We start from the raw sequence: 17120 nt of genomic DNA on the forward strand, positions 1-17120 counted from the left end.
TTTGAATCCTCCGGGAAGGTGACACCCGAATGAACGGAGCGTGTGGTAAAACTGGCGTTGTTGTCATCCTGCAGTTCTGCTTTGTACCGTCTGAAATTCATAAAAATAGTACGAGGTAAGTTGGTCTCGCCAAACACAAACAAAAATGGCAGCTATTGTTTTTTCCTCCTGAATGAAAAGGGGATATTTCATCGCCCTATCGGAAAAGGAAAGCCGCAATAACCAAACCTTTTACAAGGGTTTTGTTCCATTTTTTTATCAGTAGATACTTTGATCACCATTAGTATCTTTTCCGCGCTTTTTTAGGGCTCGCGCAATCACCACAAAACTAGCAAAATGTTGTCCCGTTTTATTCAGAAACAATCGAATAAGATATTTATCGATGTAGACAGCTTACTTGCAAATGACTTACTTATTTCGGAGGTGGAAGAAAAATGCAATTATGATGAGGACGACTACAACGCCGAAGATAACACCAAATATTATTCCAAGTGTCCTATTCTTGTCATCTGTAAAAAAATAAATGTAGAGTCTCAAAGTAGCTGATAGGTAATTTGTGTCATTTGCAAACTGCGTATCGCAGCTCGATTTCTACAGCATGAAACGCCTACTATGGGATACTGCGCATGCACGGATTACCCTTGTCAATTTTCCTTCCCAGTTCACCCTCCCAATTTATTTTCAATGATAGAGAAATGCACTCCGTGCATGAGTAACGCTTCTAAGCCAACAACACAGAATTTTCAAATCATGACTAGGTAGTGTTGGAACCTTATCTGGGTAACCTATCGCTTTTACATTAAAAAGGGAAAACTATGGGCAAGCACTTTGGACAGTATTATCGATTGAATAGAAGTTTTACAATTGCTGACCATAACCAAGTGGCTGTGCAGATGTGACTGTTAAATCTAAAAGTGACTTTTGTTCGAACGGTTTATAATCATCAGTCACTAAAAGTAGTCAGTATTATGAATTCCTGCTATTCCATTCTTAAACCAAACTAGCTTACTGTGCACAGAAAATGCATCAGTTAAGATAATCTATCCTAAAATCGACGAAACCACCGTGACGTTTAAGTAGATGCTATTTCTACCTGAGTTTCAACGTTGAATTTGTCGCTCCAGAAGTAAGAACATAGACAATAACCACCCGAGCAAAGACGTACATCAGCAAAAACTCAATTCACATACCCTCTGAATATTTAAACCAAGTAGGCCAAGCATTGCGTTACAATGCGCACCCCGTCGCGATCCTCCCTTCCCCCCACAAACTACTTTGTCACTAGTTAATCTTAATGAGAAGCTTATTAACCCCTGATCGCAACTTACCTTTGCATCTTCTTTCACGATTGTCGTATTTGTATCCATGTGGATACGTACAATAGTAAGATCCTGGCGTATTTATACAATATGCACTGCTCCAGTAGCAATTGTTTTCAAATATACTCTCACATTCGTCAATATCTGAGGAAATTAAAAATCATTTTTACTCACTCTTTATGATAGTCACAGAGAAGTTACCTTCATTATGAATATTTTTTTAGCTTGGATTTCTTTTTCTTTTTTTTTTTTTGTATTTTCTGTACGCATTTTACTGCTGTTTCGATAGCCGAATGGTATGATTGGAAAAATTCGTTATTTTAGCGATGACCATTCTTATCGAAGTAAAAAACGGTATTGTACCTCGCCTAAAATATGATATTAAAATCTATGTCGTATTTCTCGACACTCCACCCAACACAATCATAATGAACCCCTTCACTTCCCTTTCCCACTCCCCCTTAGCTCAGCCCAGTACCCCCTCCCTTTCCACCTTCACCATCTGCATTATTCAGTCTCAAAATGATGCATCTAAGGAAGAGAATAAATGAAAAATATCATACCGTCACAGGTGTTATTGATGGCATTGTAACGAAATCCTCCTTCGCAAAGGCAATCATATGAACCAGGAGTGTTTTTGCATTTGGCATTCTCTGGGCACTTGAAATAACCTTCTTTGCATTCGTCTATGTCTGAAAAGTAAACAGTTTGGGTTTGTTGATATCATCAAAAGCCTTTTCACATCAGGGAACAAATTTGCTCTGTTCACTCTACAAGGTAGAGTAGTGGTGGAAGGAGCAAAACTGGAAAGCCTCAATCGACCCGGGATACGAGATGATGAAATCGAATCCAGGTCAGCTGGGCCTCTTGTCTATTGTTGTAGTGATCAAAGTGGCTGCTGTGACGTCACGTGAGAACAACACATTCTACTTTTTTAACCCCTGAAACTAGTTTTTAACCTCCTATTACGTCAGAATGCGTCACTGACCAGTTTGGTCACAGGAATTCTAAAGCTGACAAAGATTTGAAAAAAACGGATGCTTTTTTTTAACTGAAAGACGTCTTCTTACCCGTTTTCTTTGTTTTGGCAAAATAGTTTGAACTAGGAGTACTGGTGCCTAGGTTGTTGGTCGCCAAGATACGGAAGTTGTAGTTTGTGTCTGGATCGAGATACATGATGGTGTACTTGTTTTTGTTTGGGGGTTTAATCTGGATTTCATTCCACTCTTTTTCACCCTTTCTGTACTGGAGTATTAAGGCATTCAGTTCCAGGCCACCATCATCGTTAAATGTCCACGTGACCAAAGCTTCTCGATCCGTGGTTTCCACGGAGATTATTGTCGGACTTTCTGGACGAGCTGTACAAAAATGAATAAATAGATAAAGATAAGAAAAATAATAGAGCTGATCTAATGGAAAAATTCTCTTTCCTGGTCCTCATAGCTATGAGAGTGAAATTTTATCACTCTTGTGCGTTGTCAAAAAAAGCCGCTGGATGGGCCTTTCGACCCATAAGCTGTCATTACCTTTTACCTTTATCGCTTTATATTATAAACAATAATATTCAAAGTTCAGAGGGTGCCATTTGTTAGGATCTTATTAATAGGACTACTGTTATCATTGTTATCACTCTAATCATTTTTATTATCATTATTATTATTATCATCTTTATTATTATCGAAAAGCTCGAGAAGTAAACGTAGACGGTGTGTTTTTCTTAGCTTCTGATGGAAATTTTAATGTGTTTTTCGATTTTTAGGGTTTTTATCAAACTTTTGTAAATAGTTTTGGTGATTTTAAATAAAGATTCCTATTTTATATGAAAAAAATAATAATAATAAATAAAGAATGGACTTACTTTTTCCGGACAAAGAAATGTTAGCCGAAGATCGACCCAGAGCATTTACAGCTTCGCAGGTGTATAGTGTCCAAGACTCTTCTTTGACCGTGATTATTTTAAGAATGCTTTGACTCGTTGCAGTACCGTGTTTCGTTGTCATGCTGTATCCACTAAGTTCTTCGCCCTGGGCAATACTAAAAGTTTTGTTTTTACTGTTTCTCCAAGTCCATGAGAAAGACAGATTAGGATTTCCGCGCGACTCACAAATCAACTCGGCTGTTTCGTCCACGTTAGCGTGGAACTTTTTTTTCCCGAATATTCGAGGTGGTTCTGAAAACGAAAACGGAGGAAACGAAAAACATGAACGACTTTTGTTTGGTATAAACGATAGAGTCCGTCTTGCCTTACAAAAGAGGATATAAATGTAGAGCACATTTTGTGTTCAAACCCGAGCTGATAAGAATCCGAAAAAGACATTTTCATCAATTTTCAAGTCAAAATGAACTAGGTACGATTTCCTTCAAGAGAAATAAAATTTTGATTCCATCAGGAAGATCGCTTAAATTCACATATGCAAAAAAATTTTATGGATACATTACTAACTTAGTGAACTACTTCATGTATAGCGTCCTTACAATTAGTTTTGAATTTCCAAACTGCATGAAACAGATGAAAAACGGCTATTGGTAATGCATGGACTGACAGGTAAATAAATAAGCTTAAGATGCTCTATCATACCAAAAACGGCGACAGTGAAATTCAACTGGTCTCTTCCAAGTTCGTTGACCGCTGAACATTGATATGTTCCACTGTCCTCTGCAGAAGCTTCATGTATCACCAAAGTCCCATTGCTTTCCTGTTTAATCCTGCTCTTTGGCAGCTGTCCATCAATTTTCTGCCACCTCGCATCAGCTTTAGGGAATGCATTGACGGTGCAGTCAAGTGCCAAGTTTGGTTTTGATGCATTATGGGTCAGGTTTTGAATTCTTGGGCTTTTGGTGCTTATCAGTGGACGAGCTGAAAGATACCGCTGACATGTTATAAGTAGGAATGGCCTATCGATTGACCATAATTGCAATTTTCAACTGAATGTTCATTGTAGTCCAGACTTTCACCGCCTTAGCTTCACTGCACTCTTATTGGACGTGAACAATTGCGCCAAACAATTAGACAATAAGAGGCAAAATTGACACAAATCTCAACTTTATAATTTGCGACGGATTTTCCATGTTAAAACCACCTAGCTTTATTTTGTTAGGGGTTCTGGTTTCCAACTGGCAATAATATACCTTTGATCTGTTTGGCCTGTTATAATAAATTTGGTTTTGGTTTACAATAATCACACAAGGAATCTATAAATTCCTGGTTATATAAAATGCTACAGTTGTTTTGTGAGGCTTTTTTTCGATCAGTTTTGTAATTTGATGACTTTTTACTACTAAAAGTAAATTATTTTATTGATAAATAATCACAAAACTAGCCAAACTAGCGAAAACGTTTATTTTGATATTATGACTTGCGGCTAGCAAGATAAAAGAACTAACCTTTCACAAGAAGTGTCACGTTTTGTTGAACGTTTTTAGGATCACTTCCGTCTGAATACAGCGCTCTGCACGAATAATTTCCGTGATCATAACGATCAACATAGTCGAGACGAATGGATTCCTTGTCAACCACAGTTATTGGGTGTTTCCTTTGAGAGTATATGATAAAGTGGCCTCCATTTCCGATAAAAATCACTCTATCTAAGCCTTTAAACCAAACAGTCTTGTACCAGATTCCAGATTGGCCGTTGGACGTCTTACATGGTAAAGTGACATTTTTGCCTTCTCTTGTTGTAATTCCCGACGCTTCGCTAGTTGCATCTGTGATTGAAATATCAAAAAAAAAAAAAAAAAAATGATTACGCATGCACGATGTAGTGACGAGGAAAAGAAGCCGTATTTTAGTTAATGCAAGATATAGAATAAACAAGATAAATAGCTGTTACCCGGGAGTTACAATCGACTTTGAAGTTTTGATAATCGGAGGGAGATTTAGGTTTGAGAGAGACTGGTACCCGCAACGGAAGACATTGCTCGAGTTTGGTGAGAAGATGGTTCTCAACCGAGTTTCATACCTCTGTTTTGTAATTTAAAGAAGTTGTTGATCGGAGAATTGACTCAAGGACTTTCGTAACGGAAGACTGGGACCAGATAATTTTAAAACCATAAAAGCCCTCGAATCAGTCTTCGCTTTTCAAAAATAGCTTAGTTCCAGTCCTTTTGAGAGACTAGTAAGCAATATATTATAAGAAACAGCGTTTGCATGAGTTAAACGCTTGAATCGTTCATAAACATTTGTTTTAAACATTAATTTTTCCTAACATATTTTCTTTAACTTGTCCCAGCCATTCAATTACTGCACAGAGCGCAAACGTCTCGGCTAAGATACGTGAAAAGAAACTGGGAAAAAAGGTGGAGAGACGGTTAGTTCTTAATCATTCCTATTGTTTTCGCACTTCGATTTAGTTTCGCCCAAACACTTAAACACCGTCGCATAACTAAATCTTTGAATAATTTTCAAATTCCTCCTTGCAAATATTTGTCATTTGTCATGTTTTAGGACTGCCTTTTTATCTCGTTTGTTATGTATTGTAAATGATAAAAGTGAAAGTTTCCGGTTAATTCCAAGTTATTTATATCCGTTCGTTCACTATGTTCATAACTTTGCCACTTTAAAGTCTCTGGCCGCGGTCACGACCACATATAACGATTTCCAAAAGGTGCTTTAAAACCTTGCTTGATAGGCATCAGTTGATGGAAGAAAAATAAGAAAAACGTGTTTTCGAACTTCAAGCGATAAGTTCTTAATTGCCGATTTTATGACAAATGAAATATGTTCTAACATACAATTCTTACAAATTACACCCTACATTGCCGAAATAATGACGCTATCGTTGGTAGGGTAGATAAGCACGCAATATTTTGTCGTTAATTTTTAAAGGACATCATAAGTGATGACATACTTTTTTTTTGTAAAAACAAAACCCACATATCATGGGCTGATATGGATATACCGATGGGGGTCACGTTTCAACTACCTCTAAAATTTGAGTGTGAAAAAAGCGTTAAAGTAGTAGAAACAAGGAAAGAAAAAATGAAACGAATCGTGCTGCAATGTGTCGGGGAAACGCGAAACTCGAACAATCACTGTGTGAAGCACTCGGGTTTTTTGGGGGTGTAAATGACGAATTAATAAGTCACAGCTGAGGTGATAGTGGAATTAAATCTTCCCAAGGAAAAACAAAAGAAAAAGAGAGAAAAGAGAAAGGCAAGAGAGCAAATGTACGTTAATTTCATCAGATTTGTCTATTTTGGACGCCTCTCTACCTGGATGATTTATTTTACGCGAAGAAAATCATCTTTGCCTTCAAGAATGTCTTCCTTGTGAGCTCAAAGCTGAATCCACAAAGCAAGTTTGATAACTCATGGAATTTTCAACTGCCTCTCAGTGTCCCTTTTAACCATTGCTCAGTGCCTCAGTCGAACTTTCCCATTCGAACGAGATATTTAAGTCGTTTATTCGGGAGTATTTTTTGGCACCTGACAGTTTTGATTAAACTCTAGTTAACTGTTAACAACGGCCCTAATTAAATGAATATGTCTCTTTCTATAACTGGCAAAATATCTCGGTGTTTCCGCACAAAGCAGTCGGTTCTAACTGCCTCTTCAGTATAGCACATAGGGAAATACAGAGTGAATTTGGAGAAAAATAAACAAACAGCCTTTGGTATTACCGAGCTTCTATTTTCCTCAGTAAGAATTACGTACAAGTGTCAATATCATTTGAAAGTTGGACGGAAATTTTGGGTAGATTTTCTTTATTCAAATGTGTTAGAGATGTGGCTTTATTTGTTGTTGTTGTCAATTGTAGCAAAAATAAATCATTGACAGAAAGTTTTAATGACTGTAAATTACCTTTTTGAGTTTGTTATTTCAGCGACTTCCGAAAATGGGAGGTGTTTTATATTTATAGGAGACCCATTCCAATTTTGAATTATGTCCTTGCGATTTTCTCAATTTGTACCCAAAGTCAGCAAACGTCCAAACATTAGCAATGATTAAGGAGAAACAAAAGGACTGACCTTGGAGACAAAAGAGACACGCTAATAAAAAGAACAGCATGTAGAGAACTTTCATCTTGCACCGTTAATAAATCACCTCTCTTCCACGGAATTGTCTTCAAATCACCTGGAAAAGATAATCCTGTAGTGTAAACAGGTTCACGTGTTCTCTCAAACAACCACTGAGATAAACATATCTCATCTGAACGCATGTTCTTCAAATCAAAAACAAAGTTTGCCCGTTTAATTAACTTGGGTCAAAAAAGCCTCTCACGATCTGTTTATGAGGTACGATTTCACTATTTGTGATTTAATTAGAAGCAGCAGAAAAACCAATCTTTAAAAATTAACACTTTAGTCTAACCTTTTTGTAAGAGCATGCATTAGATGTGGGACTCTAGTTTCCAAAACGCAATAAAACATCTTTTCATGCAATTAGTTTCATCGGTATTCCCTTGGAATGTTTCCATGAGAACAGTGGTGCCATATTTATTTACGAGCTCTACGGTATTGTCCGGTAAAGACATAGGAAATTGAAGTTTATTTTGTGAATTAAAGCAACAGACTGCGTTTGCTATCGGTTTACCAGCGTAATAACCCGCTAAAGATGCTGGGAGAAAAGTTTAGTAAATCACTCGCCTCCGGCTCGTAAACCAATAGAAAGTGCGTTCTATTGATTCATTGATTCTAAAAGATATTGCACGAAACTTTGACAACTCACCAAGGCTAAATTGAGGTAACGCGGTCTGTTTTCCTTTTGAGTTCATATGATCGTCAGCATACGTGCTTGCTATTAATTGAATTTACGTTCGCACGGTAGAAATTCTATTTTAGGGAGAAAATACATCCAAAAGAAGCCAATTCGAATCGTGAAGTCAAGAGGAAATGTCTGTGACAGGTAAACAGTAAACCATTATTTACTTACGTCCGATTTTTATAACGAATGATGCTTCTCGGTTACACAAATTGGATTTTGTCACTGATTGGATTGGCTATTTTCATAAACAGAGAATAAAGAGGCTACTTAGGATCAATAAACTTGACCTAAACACTTTGGCAAAGAATAAGGGCTCGGTCTTTTCAAAAGAGTAAGCGGGTTATCTTAAAAGAGGCACGGGTATGTTTTTAGCCGAATTCAGCTTAGAACATTCCTTGGCGAGTCAAGAAGTATTTAGTTTGAATTTTTTGTTAGGAAGACGAAAGGAAGGAAAATTTTGGAGAGTTTCAAATGCATTACAAGAGACCTTTAACGATAGAGCTCAACATGATACGCATTTCGCTTATTTGGCAACTGCTCAATGTTTTTACTGGGTTCTTCTTCCGCTTTGAGCCATTCTGTTATCAAAACGATCGACTCAAAAACAAAATAGAAAACTTTAGATAAACTGCTGTTAATGCCAGGATTCTCCATGCTTTTCCCGCGTTTAAACAATCTAATGTTTTTAGTGAATACACTTAGAATTAAGTCATAGAACAAGTTAAGCTTATTTCTTAAGCCTGTAAGCCATATCAGAGTAGTGCCAACGTCATCCAGAGCTTGCCATCGAGAAGATTCCCTTTAGCGTTTTCATCTTTTTGAAGATATTTGGCTCTAAATTTCTTATTTCCTCAGGCTGGTAAATGTCTTAGTCAGCTTCAGTGTTATATATGCAACAATGGAATCATCAATTCATGTGAAAGTTCGTGGTTATATTAACTATTCCGACGCGGCATTTTAAGAGACTCTTCAAGGAAACTTTTGGAATTTTTAGTTAAACTCGCAGTACTGAAACGCACGTTCTAAAATAGACCAGCCTCTGTGACGAGTATTGGAAAATTCTCTCATTGTATAAGTTTAGTCCGTGGACATGGGGTCGAAGATCCTTTTGAGAAGTGAGGTCGAATTGCTAATATCTGAAATCTGCGCGATGCTGAAAGATTTCACTATCGGATTCTGTGGGTCTCTGAAGTGCGTTTGGCAGAGACGAGACGCCACTTTAGACTAATAACCACGAACTCCCTTAAGCTGCAGAAAGAAGTGCTTTGAAAATCTTGCCTTACAATGATATGTTTAATCCCAGAATAGATTGCCTCCAGTCATTGGGGCAGCTCTTGTTACGAAATTACTGCCAAGATCGCGAATGGTATACAGTTTCTCCCAGGCTAAAGATAGCCTGCAGTCTTCCCTTTCCAGCTTAATCCGTTGTACGGGTCAGAGGAAATTTAAACACGGCGGCTTGCTCCTGAAGTTTGCACGGCGCCGACGCTATTCAAATGTTGGAAATTTTTTGGTGATTTGTTTTCATTCGCCTAACGGAAAGAGATGGGAAAATAGTTATGAACTGTTCGTAGTTTGCTAAGGTGATAAATTTACACAAAATGGAATGGGTCTCACCACAGTTTTCCTGGAAGAGATGAAGCTTAATAATCATGATCACTTTACCTTGAGAGTTCTCCTTGTTCACAAACTGAAAAGCAAATATTTACATAGATAGACCTCACAAGGGAAACTTCTTGATCAATTGACTTGCTCACTCATCTAACTACCGCTAAGACGCTATTGTAGGAGAGAAATTTTTTTTATTTCGAAAAGCCGTCCATACGAGTTTTCTTTGATAGAAGTGTAAATCAAGTTGCGAGCAACTTTTCCTTGACCAGTACACTCAACTGCGTGAGTTTTGTGAGGTTGTTAGTACTCATACAATTATTGTATGAAAGCACTCTTGAGCATGCGTATTGAAACAAGGGCCTTGTAGTCCCGCCAAAATATATATACAGAACACAACTTTCTAGAAATGCTCCGTTTACAAAACATTTTCCGTCTTCCTTAAAGGGAGCCGGTGTTTTCAAATACTTCCGCTGTGAAGAGTGTTTTTGAAAAGCACTGTTTCCAGTGGTCATGCATTCCGATCGTCTGATCTTTAATACGATGAGTGTGAACGGTAAACTTGACCGTTCACTGGCGTATTTTAGTTTAATGTAGCCTTGAAGCTTAGTTTGCACTAAGCCTTTAAGTTTATCGTGGGAGCTTACCTAATTTAGCGGCAGCAGAAAAGGACAAAGTAAAAAAGAGTATTCTACACGTCTGAATAAAAAGTATCTTAGGCGTTAAATTCAAATTTAGCTCGAGAATTGTGCTTCCAAGCCGGAAAATTCTCCGATCACCGATGCCTTGATTATTGATATCGAATTCAGATGAATACTGTTTTGTTTTTGTTTTACCTTTTTTATTTTTCAATCTTTAGTACCGCAAGCCTCGTTAGCTCAGTGGTTAGAGCACTGGTCTTGTAAACCAGGGGTCGAGAGTTCAAATCTCTCACGGGGCTGAGAGGTTCGTTTTTGTTCTTTTTGCATCAAAGTACAGAACCATTTCATTTTCCTGAAGTTTTTGATTCGATTATCACACGAGGTCGCCTCGTTAGCTCAGTGGTTAGAGCATTGGTCTTGTAAACCAGGGGTCGAGAGTTCAAATCTCTCACGGGGCTGAGAGATTCGTTTTTGTTCTTTTTGCATCAAAGCACAGAACCATTTCATTTTCAAGTTTTTGATTCGATTATCACACGAGGTCGCCTCGTTAACTCAGTGGTTAGAGCACTGTTCTTGTAAACCAGGGGTTGAGAGTTCAAATCTCTCACGGGGCTGAGAGATTCGTTTTTGTTCTTTTTGCATCAAAGCACAGAAGCATTTCATTTTCCTGAAGTTTTTGATTCGTTTCTAACATGTGGTCGCCTCGTTAGCTCAGTGGTTAGAGCATTGGTCTTGTAAACCAGGGGTCGAGAGTTCAAATCTCTCACGGGGCTGAGCAAGATTTGTTTTTGTTCTTTTTGCATCAAAGAACTGAAGCATTTCATTTTCCTGAACTTTTTGATTCGATTGTCACATGTGGTCGCCGCGTTAGCTCAGTGGTTGGAGCACTGGTCTTGTAAAGTAGGGATCGTGTGTTCAAATCTCTCACGGGGCTTTCATTACCTTACGTCGCTATTAATATTTTTCGGACTTAAAGTATAACCTGCCACACAAAATGTTTTCCCAACCAAACCAACATGGGTATTATTAATAATAAATAATAATAATAGTCTTTATTCCATCATAAGATAAAACTACATATCTTATGTTACAATGAATTCGGAGAAACTACAACAGAAATCTACATACATACTATGAATTAAAAAGTATGTCATTACAATAAATGGAGCTTAAATATCAACCTATTTACAAAGGTGTTCATAAAGCGCTGTGTATTAATTTTCGGGCGTGCGCAGCCTTTTTTCCTAAGATTGTGTACATATGTCTTTTGGACAGGAATGATGTCTTTCAGGGGGTGAATCGAGGGCCAGAAATTGTAAGGTTCCCAAAGTCACGGTATTTCTTGTGACTCTCTCTGAGAAGTTCTCAAGTGGAAACCAATTTATGCTCTGTATTCGCTTACAAGCAGAATTCCTTTTTAATGGGCTTCATTCCAAACCCGATTTCGCTATTTTGATAAAATTGGATGAGATTAGAACAATTAAGGAACATTTTAAAATCAGTAAAGTTCAAGGTGAAAATAGATTGATAAATTAATAAATATATGAATGATAAATAGATGATAAATTGTATTAATATATCGTTTGCAGTAAGCAGCCTAGAAAATTTTCCATGCAGATACTTAAAAAAAAAAAAATCTACGAGAGAAACTTTTCAACGAAAAATAATTCATCAGTAGCGTACTACAAGTCATTCCCCGCCCTCCCCTCCCTCTCAACTTCTCTAATGTCCGAGATCTTTAGTCTCCAGAGCCGGGTTGTTCAAAGGTGGGTTAAGATAACCCAGGGTTACCGTGAAATTTATTTGAAGATCTGAAAGCTTTAAAACTAATTTCACTTTAATTCCATTTGTTTACAATTTGTTGATTGAATGCTCTAAGAAGAATTGGGAAAATTATTTTAAAACGGCTTTTGAACAGAGAAATATAGAAACCTGGATTAAATTTTAACCCTGGGTTAGCGCTAATCGGTCTTCGAACAACTGGGCCCAGCTGTAGAATACTCAGGGTATCAAAACAAACAACTTAAATTCAATACCCTTAGATAAAGATAGCAATTCTGTTTTCGTGTTCTTCCTTTTGATATTCCCGATGTGATGATGCGCAAGGTTGTTGTATTTCTTTCTGATGATTCTTTAATAAGATTTAGCGAAGACACTGTGTGGTGTTATACCTGACACATCATTCAACTTAGATGCATGAAATGAGAGCCTGACATCAGGCCAAGCAGTATTGATATCATCGTAGTCATTACTATTATCATGATATTAGTAGTGGTTGTAGCAACAGAGGTGAAACTGATAGAAATAACGGCAGCTACAGCAGCAATAGCAGTAGTAGTGGTACTATAGTAGCAGCATGGAAGTGGTAGCAGCAGCAGTAGTAGTAGTAGTAGTAGTAGTAGTAGTAGTAGTAGTAGTAGTTGTAGTAGTAGTAGTAGTAGTAGTAGTGAGTAATAGTATGGTAGAAGTATTGAGAAGTAGTGGCGGCAGTAGCAGCAGCAGCAATAATGGTAGCAGTAGTAGAATTGATAGTAGTAGTGGCAACTGCAGCAGCAGCAGCTGCAGCAGCAGCAGCAGCAGCAGCAGCAGTGGTAGTTACTGTAGTAGTAGTAGTATGATCACGGTAGTAGCAGTAGCAGTAATATTTGTATCCGTGGCTTTTGTTATTGTTCTTGTTGCTGTCTGTAGTAATCCTATATAATTCAAAAATTGTATGGCTGTTTTACTTCATTTTCAGCCGACCGGTTAGAGACCCACTCTCTGGGAGGTGAAAACAATTAGAGAAATTAACAATTACGGCCTTTTTTTTTTAATTGAACAATTTCAGCGTTAGTCCTTATGCAAACAGGTTTATCTCGTGTGAGCAGAAACTGTTTCCTCGCCAACTGACCGCTTAATCCAATCGACAGTCGCTTAATTAATCAACAGAATTCATTTTAAAGTAAGTGGCAAAAAAAAAAAAAAAAAAAGATACAGAGACGCTCAACTGGAATTTATATCTAGCGGTGCAATCTCCACTATAGCTAACAATGCATGGCGAATAATTTCCCTCTTCAAAAATGTAAACACTGTTTTGAGCGAAAACATTTTTAAGCAAGCCTAAGGTTACGGAAAGGATTATGAGATTACGCTCAGGATCTTTGCTTTAAAATCTAATTGTTTGGTTGTTTCTTCTTACACTATAATCTGCTGAAACTTGGTAAAAGTTTTACCAAGTTTCAGCAGATTATGGCGTAAGTTGACATTAATGGTACGGTGCCAGATTTTGCAAATTTCCGGAGTGCAGTAAATTTCAAATTATCAAAATACTCCTAATAACGACTTGGAAAACAGAAAAAAATATCTGCGCTGATTTACGAACGACCTGGAAAACAGAAAAAATCTCTGCGCTGGTTTACGAACGTAAATGAAATTATTGTTCCATCTATAAACGCACACGGTTCCTAATTGCATCTTTTAGACTCGAAGTGGCAGAGAAGACACGAGCAAGATTTCTTAAGCTTTATGTTCTGACAAAACTTTATTTTTTCACAATAGATAACAGAAGCAAGTATAATCTGCGGGAATTTATATCTACTCTTTGATCACTAAAAGTGTTCAAGAGAGTTGAAGCAGAAACTTGTGCGAACCCCGCTTGCTTCATTTCCTTTTTTCCTGGCTTCAGTTTGTTTCAGAAGTTTTCTATTAAAGAAAATGAAGGCCAGTCTTTAATTATTCTACCACTATTGCTAATCATTCAGATTTGCTGTAGAACAATTATTATCCCTATGAAAAGATTTGTTCGTCTCTCTCGTCATTGCTGATTCTTACGGTCTAACCGAGTATGCAAGATGTGTGTCTCAATGAAACCTGGTTTAAAACGTGGCTTACCAGACCGAGTCCACTATTAATTTCAGATGGGTGGCAAAGCATTTCGAAGAACTGAGGTTCGATTCCTCGTTAAGACTCAAACTTTTTCCTTTGTCCCAAGCGCGTGAAACACCCAGCACAATGCAATCTTCATTACTCCTTTAATTCAGTCCATCGAAGAACGAGCTCTTTACGTTTTTCATAACCCCTTGCTTTTCCTTTACCATCTTTTCACATGGAATGCACATGACTGTTGTTTTGGACATGTTTTTTTTTTTTTTTTTTTTTTTTACTTCTACTTGCATCCATTCCTTTCAGAGGGAGGGAGAGAGAACAAGAGGAAACCCTCGCCAAAGGAAATAGACTGTTTCTTTATCTTCAGGGTGTAATAGAAAGACCTGATGCCAAAGGGTGTGCTCGAGATTCATAGTATGCTACGTTAGAAAAAATTAAATTTTTGATTAATCTGATCGAGAGCGGCAGATTGAACGTTGAAATTATCTTCAATTCATTTATTCATAACCGAACCTGTATTTTTTTCTGGTTCCGTGACATTCCTTCGCGTAAATACATTGAATAAAGACCCGTTTGAGGTAGAGATAACTGATGCCCCACGACCCTTTCGTACCAAAGACCACAAAGTTTAATTTTATGTATATGAGTTTTTTTTTGAACGAGTTTCCTTTTTTCATACTTCAGTTCCGAACAATTAGTAACCGAAATACTATTTCCAGATAAAATATAGACTAATGATCTTCAGTACGTGCATAAATTTTAGCCTTGAAATCGGTACCCCCCGGCGTTTAATCGTGAGGTGTGTCCAACCCTCTTTCACAAAGACTCGCCAAGAGAATTCGAACAGTTGCTATATTATTATCGTAAGCCATTGTCTGGCCTTTGGAGTTATCTCCAAATCAGTCATTTATTACCTAGTCTGCACTAGTCTGACATCGTGGTATCTTAACATAACTCAAAAGTGAACATAATGTATATAGTTCCATCAGGGCATGACAAAAATCATGTGCCGCGACCCTTAAAAAAAAAAACATAAAAACGCCTCAGTTCAGTTTTCCGGCATTTGGGGTGTTTATCGATGAATCCAGTTAAATATTTATTTTCTCATTCATTCGCTTGTTTCTCAGAGAACAGAGTATGTTATCTGGCGTAGGAATGAGTCGAATCATTACGCATATAAATTGCATCCCCGCTAACATACACGACTCCTCCAAGCCATAGGAGGTATATTCGGCTGCGTTGTTAAGGCGATCGCGAGCTACTTCTTCCATGTTCCAGAAACGCATCGTTTGGATTTCTGCGTCTAGTAATGGGTGATGTTCTATCTTCTGTCGTTTTTTTTTTTTTTTTTTCTTTTTTCTTTTTCTGCTCTCGTTCTTTTTCCACCACCCAAGTGGCAAAAAGACACGCGACGTCCGGTTATATAGCGCAGTCTTTATTTCTTTCTTTACCAGAATAACAATGCTGAAGGTGTGTTATGAAGAACATAGTTAGATTTTCTGACTTTTTCGGGCTTCTTTGTTGCACTGAATTTCTTAAGTTTCAACTCACCTGCAAGGATCAATGCTTTTATTGATTTTCATCGAAAGGTCATATGAAGTAGACCCGAATTTTATTTATTAAAAAAGAAAAAACTGTAATCAAATTCATAGCTTATTAGCATTATCACCGTTTTAAATATGGCACCAGAGTTTAATCTTTATATTTAGTGTCCCCCATTAGCTTATAGCTAAAACATAGACACTTAAATAAAGTTTTTCATTCATTCATTCATTCATTGTTATTGTTAGTATTATCATCATCATCATTATCACCAAGACAAGCCGAGAGAATATCAAATATACTTTAATAGGATCATAAGCTTGTGACTGGCCTGAAGGATCATCTTAAATAATTTATTTACTTACCAAGCCTGCAGTTGTCTGATATCGTGGTATCCCGTCTCAAAATCACACGGAATATAGGTCCCATTTGTGGCAAAGACAAATGACTGTGCGACCTCTTGGTCCAAAATGACCACCTATACGTCTATTTCTGACTTAGGAAGTTAACCATGGAATTTGTTCCCGTGCTTTTTTCTTTTTTCAGATTAGTATCGAGTCTTTTCTCCTCATTCTCAGCACAGTTTGTATATCAGTTGTAGGCCCCGGAAGGAAAACCCTTGCAGAGAGCTGAGCAGACTTCTTCAAACCTCCTCAAGTTTACTAAAAAAACAAAAAACAAAAACTCTGAGAATATGACATCTCAGACAGAGAATGATAAATGGACACAAATTTGTGAGATCTTATCGGAAATATTCCTTCGAATACCATCAACTTAAAGCTTTTTATTCCCTATGATCAGTTGTATAAGCTAGGACTTAATTTATGGTAGTAGCAGAGTGGCTCACTCAGACTATAACTGATTGTCGTCGTAATCAACCCGATGATCGCAATTCCGTAAGCACAACATGATTGTTGATACCCAAAACGAATCGATGGCTTGTTCCAACTCAATTTAGCAGAATTCACTGTCTAACTGAATTCAATAGCACTGTCTAACTGAATTCAAACAGGATAACTATTGTAGACGCTATGTCTCTATTTAATACTCTTCCAAGCGAAATCAAAAGTCTTAGTGATTATGACAGTTTTAGATTAAAATTATATGAATTTTTATCATTGCAAGCTTTCTCTTCGATTAAAATTCTTCATTCGTATCTTTTTCATTTATTTACCTGCTTATTTTTTTTTTTCATTTTGATATCTTAACCGTGTAAACTAGCATCAATTTTCCGCACCCTAAAGTTTTTGTGTTGTCACTCCCTTAGATATGACAGATCACAGAGATCCATTTTCTAGCCACCGCTTCTATGGCCGCCAAATTACTCAGCTTTCGCAAAAACCCGAAGATAACACATTTCATGTTGGGAACAGGTTAGAAGAAGTGCGGAGCTCGGGACACCGATGCTGGAGGTCGAAAATTGTAAGTCGGAACTTGACTGTCG

At 37.4% G+C, this 17120-nt stretch overlaps 1 protein-coding gene and 4 non-coding genes across 5 annotated transcripts in view; 4 read left to right on the forward strand and 1 right to left on the reverse strand.

The window, feature by feature from the left end:
* The window catches only part of LOC148719409 (neuroglian-like), a 9075-nt gene extending 968 nt beyond the window's left edge, over positions 1 to 8107 (reverse strand). The window contains exons 1-10 of the mRNA XM_088741317.1: positions 7986 to 8107; positions 7286 to 7391; positions 4704 to 5024; positions 3898 to 4176; positions 3178 to 3489; positions 2390 to 2677; positions 1883 to 2011; positions 1329 to 1463; positions 413 to 509; positions 1 to 90 (exon numbers count right to left, since the gene is read on the reverse strand). The exon at positions 1 to 90 is cut by the window's left edge and continues 968 nt beyond it. Of these exons, the coding sequence (XP_088597443.1) occupies positions 1 to 90; positions 413 to 509; positions 1329 to 1463; positions 1883 to 2011; positions 2390 to 2677; positions 3178 to 3489; positions 3898 to 4176; positions 4704 to 5024; positions 7286 to 7340 (1706 nt within the window). The 5' untranslated portion in view covers positions 7341 to 7391; positions 7986 to 8107. The remainder of the gene's footprint in view (positions 91 to 412; positions 510 to 1328; positions 1464 to 1882; positions 2012 to 2389; positions 2678 to 3177; positions 3490 to 3897; positions 4177 to 4703; positions 5025 to 7285; positions 7392 to 7985) is intronic.
* Positions 8108 to 10496: 2389 nt separating this feature from the next.
* Trnat-ugu (transfer RNA threonine (anticodon UGU)) lies at positions 10497 to 10569 on the forward strand. The gene has a single exon. It is a non-coding gene; the product is annotated as a tRNA-Thr (tRNA).
* An 86-nt stretch (positions 10570 to 10655) lies between these two features.
* On the forward strand, positions 10656 to 10728 carry Trnat-ugu (transfer RNA threonine (anticodon UGU)). The gene has a single exon. It is a non-coding gene; the product is annotated as a tRNA-Thr (tRNA).
* An 83-nt stretch (positions 10729 to 10811) lies between these two features.
* Positions 10812 to 10884, forward strand: Trnat-ugu (transfer RNA threonine (anticodon UGU)). Its single transcript has one exon. It is a non-coding gene; the product is annotated as a tRNA-Thr (tRNA).
* An 86-nt stretch (positions 10885 to 10970) lies between these two features.
* Trnat-ugu (transfer RNA threonine (anticodon UGU)) lies at positions 10971 to 11043 on the forward strand. Its single transcript has one exon. It is a non-coding gene; the product is annotated as a tRNA-Thr (tRNA).
* The last annotated feature ends 6077 nt before the right edge of the window (positions 11044 to 17120 follow it).

This window comes from Stylophora pistillata, chromosome 12 (genome assembly GCF_964205215.1).
Source record: "Stylophora pistillata chromosome 12, jaStyPist1.2, whole genome shotgun sequence".
Classification (NCBI taxonomy): domain Eukaryota; kingdom Metazoa; phylum Cnidaria; class Anthozoa; order Scleractinia; family Pocilloporidae; genus Stylophora; species Stylophora pistillata.